Source organism: Simochromis diagramma, unplaced genomic scaffold (genome assembly GCF_900408965.1).
Source record: "Simochromis diagramma unplaced genomic scaffold, fSimDia1.1 OVJJ01000596.1, whole genome shotgun sequence".
Taxonomy (NCBI): domain Eukaryota; kingdom Metazoa; phylum Chordata; class Actinopteri; order Cichliformes; family Cichlidae; genus Simochromis; species Simochromis diagramma.
This window is the reverse complement of record NW_024387245.1, coordinates 20,365,739-20,374,759: the sequence shown is the minus strand read 5'-3', so window position 1 is coordinate 20,374,759 and position 9,021 is coordinate 20,365,739. Positions and strand designations below refer to the sequence as shown.

At 38.1% G+C, this 9,021-nt stretch overlaps 1 protein-coding gene across 1 annotated transcript in view; it reads left to right on the top strand.

Annotated features, from left to right (window-relative positions):
* The first annotated feature begins 2,352 nt into the window (after positions 1-2,352).
* Positions 2,353-9,021, top strand: part of niban2a (niban apoptosis regulator 2a) — a 29,433-nt gene continuing 22,764 nt past the window's right edge. The window contains exon 1 of the mRNA XM_040053564.1: positions 2,353-2,596. Within this exon, the coding sequence (XP_039909498.1) occupies positions 2,542-2,596 (55 nt within the window). The 5' untranslated portion in view covers positions 2,353-2,541. The remainder of the gene's footprint in view (positions 2,597-9,021) is intronic.

The following is a 9,021-nucleotide window of genomic DNA, read 5'->3' as shown; positions in this document are numbered from 1 at the left end:
GAGCCTCCACTTGGAAACGTCACTGCGTATCCTTCCGCATCATCCACACTGGTGATGTGCGGACGTTTGGCTACAGCTGTGTGTGTATTAGCTCAAACTAATTCCTACTAAAGACATTTATTTGTTAAGCCTTACCCGCTCATTTGTCCAAATAGAATTTAAAGATTCCTGCAAAATACCCTTGTTTTTCACAGAACCTGAAATAAATACATGATAAGAAAATAAAGTAACCCTTCATTTTTAAACAAGTTTTAATGCATGTAACCTTAAGCAGATGGCACAATAATAGATTCATAGTTATATATATATATAATAATATAGTGAATCATTACATTTATACAGGAAGACAGTGATGTGCAAAAGTCTTGTGTCATTGATTTAGTGAAATGTGCAAACATAAATGGAAGTATAGTATAAGACAAAAACACAGTATACACAATTCTAACAAGCTTGAAAGTCAATATTTGCTATGACCTTGCAACTTTGTTCTTCATAGACTCTTAAAGATATTCAAAGAAAGCTTGCTTAAGTAGTCTTCAATAATAGTTCTCCAGGCATCTTGAAGGGCATTCAAAGCTCTTCTTTGGATGTTGGCTGCCTTTTGACCCGTTCTCTGTCAAGATCATCCCACACTGCTTTAGTAATATTGGGGTACAGGTACCAAGCCAATCCATGACTGATAGAATCAATATTACTAGATACTCACTGTTTACCTTTGATGACTGCCTCGTACATACTAACGATGATTTGAACCAACAGTTTGAAATTTGGATTCATCACTCCATAATTTTCAGTCTAGTTCCTTTGCAGTTCATGCACAACTCAGCTTTTTCCCTTCTTTAGGAATGGCTTCTTGATAGCCACCCTTCAACTCTGACCATGTCTAATGAGCTTTCAGTGAACAGTAAATGGATGAACTGAAGGACAAGAAGTATCTCTTATCGCCTGTGTCAGAACCTGAGAGCAAAAACAGGTCGCTAGTACCAAAGTGTCTAAAGATACAGTTTAAAATTGGTTCTTTGCCAAGCTGTCTGTTATGTGAAGACACTGGTTCATCCCCTTGAGTTGCGGGCCTTTTTTACGCTTAAATCATTCATGTTGATTCATCAAGTTAAAATTAACATTTCAGAAATGAGGTATTTTTGTTTCTTTGTTCCTTTTCCCCTCAGAGTAGCCTATAAAAGTTGTAAAAATCAATGGGGACCACAGCAGACATAAGTTCTCAGCTGTTTGACAAACTGCATTCATAAACTGTACAGGTGAGATGCAAAGAAGACCAGACAGGTTTTTTATTAGAACTAATAAACATAACAGTCGAAGAAAAACTGGACCATAAATTTATCAAAAGTACCGGAACACTCAGCACATCCAGTAAGTTCTTAATAATTAAATTAAAACCTACAAAAAGACACAATCAGCACATATAGTTCATTCAGTTTAAGCAATGTTTTCACTAAAATGCATGCTCACAAAATGTTGTGTCTCACTCCCATTTCTTATTGTTGCATTTAAAGCTCTATTTGGAAGATCCAACCATACAAAATATTAGTTTTTGCCATTTGTTAAGGGGTCTTAAACTTTTGATGGGAACTGTATGATCAAATGGTCCAGTTTATTGACTCTAGTAAGCAGATGTGATCCATTGCAGTCTCCTTTTATGACACTTTTACTTCACTTTATTTTCAGCTATGGAAGTTGCAGAGCTTAATTTTCAGCCTTCATTGCTGATAAAACCATAAATTCATAGACTGTTTCAGCAGCATTAGAGATCATTGCATAAACGTGAACAATTTAACATCCAGCATTTTAGATGTTTTTTTTAAAAAGGATCAACTCGCTTACTGAAATATTCAACATGTTTGGAAGAGCTGGTTTGGATACTGGCCTGCTTCAAAATTATAGTAAAGAAATATGTTTTCCACAAGGGGGCAGCATTTATCTGTGTGTGGCAAAATGCTACTGGGTCCAACCATAGACTCGCTTTCAACGCTGAGCCCAAAGCGCGCACTAAAAAGCCTTTAGTTAATTTCTCCTGATTTTTAATCACAATATAAATATCATGAAATCATTAAAAGAAACATTTTAAAGAAACTTACTAATAAACGCACTAAGGTTGTATTTTTAACATCTGTCAAGTTTAACATTATTAAGTTTGCTGCTACAAACAGACGCTCTCGCGTACAGTACGCACTGTGATACTCTTAAGCTCCTGGTTCTGGCCACACCCTTAGCACAGCCGACTGAACACGTTGGACCAGTGATGACTCCCAGAGGGTGTGTCCCGCTGCTGTGAAACGCAGCACTGTTCACCAGCACGTCCTCCTCCTCCTCTTCCTCCACCGCCTCCTCCTCCTGTTTTTTTAGAAAAAGCTGAAGGCGCCCACACTCAACGCAGCAACGCCAGAACAGTGCTCCTCTCTAAGGGGGGGAAAGTGAGAGAAATTCCCAGAGGGTTTGCCCGGAGACTGCTGGAAATTTTCCCCTGGAGTAAAACCTGCCGAGTTAGGATACTTAGAGGATATCAGAGGCTCTCCTGTAACCATGGGGGACGTGGTTTCCTCTCACCTGGATGAGGATAGGCGGGAGATGATTACAGGTAAGATGAGTACCGTTGCGCGTTATAACAACCTTATTACAGAGTTTTGACCATGTTGTTGCCTTTAAGAAAATCGATTTATATTACTTTTATCATCTAAACTGCAGAAATCAAGTATAGACGGTTACTTTTGTGCCACCGCCTTGTAGGTGTGCTTTACTTGAAGGCTTCCCATGAATCTCAACTCCACTGCAGCCCTGTTTCTTAGAGATAATAAGTAGGTTTCCGATGTTGCAGCATGTTTGTATAAGTTATGGACTGACTGCTATTTAAGTCTCAGATTGCTCCACAGAGTGAGCTGGGCAGCAGGTCTGGGCGTCTATTAAAGTCATGCGAGTAGAAGAACAATACAAAGACTGAGATACTTCAATGGATATAACGTGATCCCTGTCCTAGAAGTAGCTTGGTGATGCGTTCGAGGATCAAAACCACTTCAGGAATTTGGGAAAAACTAGTGTTTTTTTGTTTTAATGCATGGAGTTCAATCTTCCAGACTTGTCATTTCCTAAAACTTTTGTGTCAGGGTCATTTCAGCCTCAGCTGGGATGCCCCTTTAGTTCAGGGTTGTAATCCTGTTTGTGTGCATACGCTGGCAGAAGTACTCCTATGAGGAAACCCAGAATTATTCTCTAGAGGCTCAGGCACCGAGTGTGTTTGTTGGATTTTCCTTTTGTGAGCAGAAATAGAAAAAAAGTGGGAAGAATCACCCTGTTAGAATCTGGCTGTTGTAAAAAAAATTTAAAAGAAATAAAAAATAAAAAATGGGTAGTTCACATATAAAAGGATAAATATCAAATGTAACTTCTCAAATATGAGGGGTTTTGTTTTTGCCTTTTGTGTGACTTTGGGGCTGCTGGCCAGAGAAATACATGTTTTCTGCTGTCTTATACTGATCCAAAGTTGATCCAAAGATGTGTGACATTCAGAATGAGCAGAAACTGGGCTTTAGAAAGTACAAGCAAGGTGTTCAATGTGAAAGTTCTTGACCTTAGGAACAAAGCAATCTGGTCTTACTGGCTTTTTGGAGCCCTTAGCCACATGTGCTGGTCTTCATTCTTGAAAGGCGCTCAGTCAGGTATCATCATGTGTCATAATGTAAGGCTTGTTAATGATAAAATATATGTTAAAACTATAAAATGTAGGGTCCACATGACTGTGGAAAGCTGCGAGGGTAGAAAATATGACATTTAGCTACATGCAGACCTTCATCGTTAAAATACGCGAGTGCAGTATTTCCTGCTTATGAGTCCACTCAGAAAAAGATCCATATAAAGAGACTAGTCAGAGGGAGAGGGGAAGATAACAAGTGAAGCAGGTAGAAACATGTCACAGGCCGTCTGACTCTCACACACACCCCTCTCTGCGTTGTTCCTGCCAGTATCTTCTACAAATCAACACAGTGAAAACACCCACGTCAACAGACGACAAGTGAACACCTGTGCATGTCTTTAAAGAAAAAAGAAAACTTCTTCTTTTTATCCAGGTCCCACTTGTCGATGTGTTTGCACCTTTTAAGTTTGTGTGTGAGACAGGGTAAAGACCAGTCAGCGTTTTTGAGTCAGGAATCTTGTTGTGTCTAACTCCCACAAAGGCAACTACTCAATCATCTCCTCCCCTATAGGACCCACACAGCAACCCCATGTGTGTGACACACATGCAAATCATAACTGCCTGCTGACCCACATGTTCATCCATCTATGGTCTGCTTAAGGCAGAAATAACCAACAGACTCAAACCTTGGCCTAGATATGTGCTGCCTACTATCAAACCCTTGAAATATAAGCGATCATCCTCAAAGAATAAGTTAGTAGATTAATCATTTCACAGCAGGTTTTAGATAAAAACAGCCAAAGAATTAGAGTCAAATCCAGTCAGCTGTTTCTGGTGATCAGCTGACTTTTCTGGATCGAGTCACAGCGTTCACCTTTGAGGAGCTGCACGTGTTGCTCTGAAATTTGCTACAAATGAAATGAAGATGGTAGCTTTGATGCTAAACATTAGCATGACAGCATTGTTACTGGGAACAAAAAAACTGTTCAAAAATAAAGTTAAAATAAAAAAAATGTATTTATATTAGAGATCAATAGAAAATGAACTAACACTGCAGTAAAAAAGATAAGAAGCTAACAGTTAAATTCAGCAACAAAACATGAACTTTGCCATGTGAGTGACACCGCCCTCTTTTGCCAACATGACGCAAAACAGGTAATTATAAAAAGGGACAACATGCCTAACTCAGGCACACCTCAGACCGTTTGTGCACATGGTTTTATAAATCTGTTGAAAATAATGTTCACGCTCATGTCTGCCTTTTTTAGTTTTGTTAGTATTTTACCATTTTTATTCATCTACTCACCTATCTGGCTAAGCCTTTTGATGTTAAACAGTGGATGATGATTGATGATGACGATGACTGATAATGATTGATGATGATAAGGATTGGTACTTGATGACGACTGATTGTTATCAATCATCATCAGTTTCTGGCAATGATTGATGATAATGAGGGTTGGTAATTGATGACGACAGTGATTGACAATGACGACTGATTAATGATAAGTGGTGATGATTGTTAGTGACTGATGATGATTGTTTTCTCTCTCTCCCTTCACAACAAAACAGTAAATCCACTTCTGTAAAAAATGCATAATTTGGTTTTTAAGCACCGACAGAATTCATATCCAACTCATCTTTATTAATCATACATTTATTCCACAAATATTATATTTGCCTTAGGAAATTGTAATTATTCTAAGAGAGCCATGGTATTCAAAGAATCCTGAGCTCAAACCTTGGGGATAATAGCAGAGGAGAACTTCCAGTTGGGAAAAAAACTTCATAAATCTTATTTTGGAACAAAGTCAGCAAACCTTTTAAGCCTTCTTAAATCATGTTTTAAGGGTTGTTGTATACACACAGTTGTTATGCCCCAGTGAGCCTGAAAATTTAAATCAATTTAGATAATGCTCCAAAATAGCTGCAAAAAAGAAGTGCATGAATGCATTTCAAGTTGGCTGCAGAGTTTCATTACTTATTGCCTGAAAGAATTTGTCACTGCAAACTGCTTTTCCTTTGCTGTTCTTCGGTTTTCCTACTTGGAAAGATTGTGGACCCTGCTGTCCTTTGCTAATCTTAAGCCCACTTCAGTGTACATCTACTGAACAATGCCTTTTTGTCTGCAGTGTCCTTCTGCCATCAGTTCCTCCATGCTCTTGCCTGCTGTTATTTGTTATTCATTACAAATGCACTTAAAGAATTGAAGGAATGAAACAAAGGTTTACATCAAGGTCATGAATCTGGGTTATGGGCTTAAGATTTTAAGTAAGCATAGGAAGCACTGATAGAGAGTCTGTAATTCTTATACAAGAAAAAAAAAGAAAGCTAAAATATGTGCTTTTTTTGTTGGAGGTATTTGTGATAAATTACTTTCCAGCTCAGAGTCTGAAGCTAACCCTAACCATTTCCTGTTTCATTTAATCCTCTAAAAGGACATGCAAACACTGGGAAATACTTAAGTATGGCGTATAAAAAATACCAAAAGTTCCATTTTTACTCTATTCCATGATGTCACATGTAAAGTAAATAGCAAACAAGAGATGGAGGAGGGTTGTAACAACTATAGCACATGGCTATACAGTTTGAATGAGAGAACCGAGTATGTAGTTTATGATGTGGGCTTTGTTTTAATTTCTAAGTGCTCATTTACAGCTTCCTAGTCTGCTGATTTTGGCTCAGCAAGGCGAACGGTGGAAAGTACCAACTCTCTACAAGTTTGCAGTGGAGGCCACAGTAACCGGAGCGTAATCTAGAGGAAATTTAGCCAGGATAAAGAGAGTTTCCATCCAAAATCAGATATCCTCTGCATTTTTTCTGAGACTTACTGTTCTGAAGGCAGACCCTGTCTGATAAACCCACCGAGGATGAAGAAAAAAATCCTTCAATAAAAGGAATGGAATGACAAACCTGACGAGAGATTCAAAGCCATCGTCTGGAACAATTTAAAATACTTGCTGATGTTTAGTTTTTCCAGGTGCCTCGCTATCTTGCAGCCCCTTAACCTGCCCTCCCCTCTCATCCTGGTATGTCATGGTGTTTTTAAATGCGTGTCCCTGTCCCCAGTCTCCTCCGCATTCCCTCCATCTATCCTGTCCTGTCAGCTCTTTCCTTCCTGCTCTCCCACTGCAAGCTGGCTCCCTCCTTCCTGCGTCGTTCCTTCCATAAACAGATCATAGTCAACACTATATGCTGCTGAATGAGCCAAAGACACTGATCAGCTCGAACACCAACTCTTTTCCAGCATTAGAACGTGGGAAAAGCCTTTGTCCCCTCCAGCAGGTTCTCAGTCTATTTATTAGGAAGCTGAATGACGACAGATAACAAATCGAGGATATGTGGAACACAGAAAAGTCTTTCAGCAATACCAGGAGGCTTTGCTTTTATACAAACAAGGACTTACGCTAACAGATATATTCAGAACTTAATAAGTTGATATATACAAACGATGAAGAGAAAGCAGCTGCCATTTACTGGAGCCTGAGCTAATGTTGTCAGGTTTTGGTTTGTCCAGAACCTCCAAACTACATTAACAAATGTGCACTGTAGTCTGAAATGCTCAAAGAAGTTACAAATGGTTCGTTTGTGTAAACTTAAATATTCCTTTTAGAAATTCAAGTTTGAGTTTAAATATCAGATTTTGAGATGACTTAAAACAAGTTAAAGGATCATTTCAGAGTATTTTTTCTACTGTATCGTGCACGTACCTAATAGTATTTTTTCATGAGAGTTGGCATTATTTCAAGTTATTTGCATAATAAATTATGGACGTTGGCTAAAATATAATGCATGCTCTAATATACAGTGTTGTTGCTATATTTTGCTCTCAAGTTACTCAGGTTGAGTCATATTTACATTTTGCAAAAGTTTTGATTCACCAATCATTTCTTCATAATTTGTTTCCAGTGAGGCAGACTTTCTTGTAAATGAATGTGATCTTGAGCAATAGCTCCCCAGGTTCTCTGAAGGTCTTTCAAAGTTTTTCTTTGTTTTTTCACTCATTTTCAGCCCAGTCCTTGTACCTTATCATTGTCAGAGGAATTTCTTTCCTTTATTGTTGTTGATAACACTGATTGTTCAAGCACAAAAGCAGCTAACAGTGTTGTGTCTATATGTAACAGACAACTTCGTAAAGGACGAGTTTTAAATTGTATCTTTAAGTATTTTATAACTAGTAGCCTGTCATAAAAAGAAAACAATCAAAATAATTTATTCCTATTTCTCTTGTTGAATCTATGAAAGATGCCGAAGATGACAGAGCAAAAGAAATAGTATTTTTCCACCAAGAAGGTGGTTCCCTAAGAACTGTTAGCCAAAATTCATAAGGAAGGGAAAGTGGAAGAAATGGCTGAGAAACCAAGTTATGAATTCAAATTTGTCATCAATATGTGCAGAGGAGGTCAAAAGAGAGGTGCAACAGTGAGTTTCTACAGCCATCTGTAAAACACGGTGGAGGCTCTGTACTTTAGACAGTGTTGTTGGGAACCTTACAAAAAAAAAAAATGTGTGGAATTATGAACACAGAAGAGTACCATCAGGTTTAGATCCACTATTCAACGCCACCTGGAAAATATCTAATCAACAGCAGCTTTGTTTTTCAGCATGACAATGGCACACAGTGTCAATGCACTAAAAGCATATCTGGGTAGAAAAAGTGTAATGGAACATTATCGGTCATGCACTGACCTCCCAAGAGCCCCTAATTAAAGCCCATAATTAAATCCTTGCAATTAAAGCAATGTGGGAACATCTCGACAGAGGATGGAGCAAAAGGCAGCCAACATCCAAAGGAGAGCTTTAAATGACGTTCAAGAAGCCCGGAGAATTATTCCTGAAGACTACTTGAAGCATTTCAAAGGCAGCTTTCCTCAGACAGTTCAGGCTTTGTTGAAGAATAAAGGTGGTCGAACCAAATATTATAAAACTACATAGTTTAAACTAAAAATACTTTCATTTATTCATCATACAATTTAACTGTAATCGTAGCTCTTTGTTCGTGTTCCTCCTTTTAAAGGTTTGTGTGTGTAAAACCAATATTTCCAGCGATGCAGTCGTTCCATAAACTTTTCTTTTGATTGATTTGACTTTTCTTTTGTCTTTTGATTTAAATGTAACATAGTTTAAATTCAGTACGATTAAAATGAAATTGAACAAAACAAAGTGTTGCTTTAAAATTTATGTAATGACTGAAGTAATACTTCAGCTGTGAGCCTGTTAGAGCTTCACTTTATACAACGGTTTGTGCCGATCATACATGAGAAGTACCTCTTTGTTGAGCTTTACCTGAGAATCGCTATCTCAAATGTCCACTTTACATTTTATTATATGGGAGTTTTCATAAAAAACCGATAGCAGGAGTAAAGGTTGAGGCC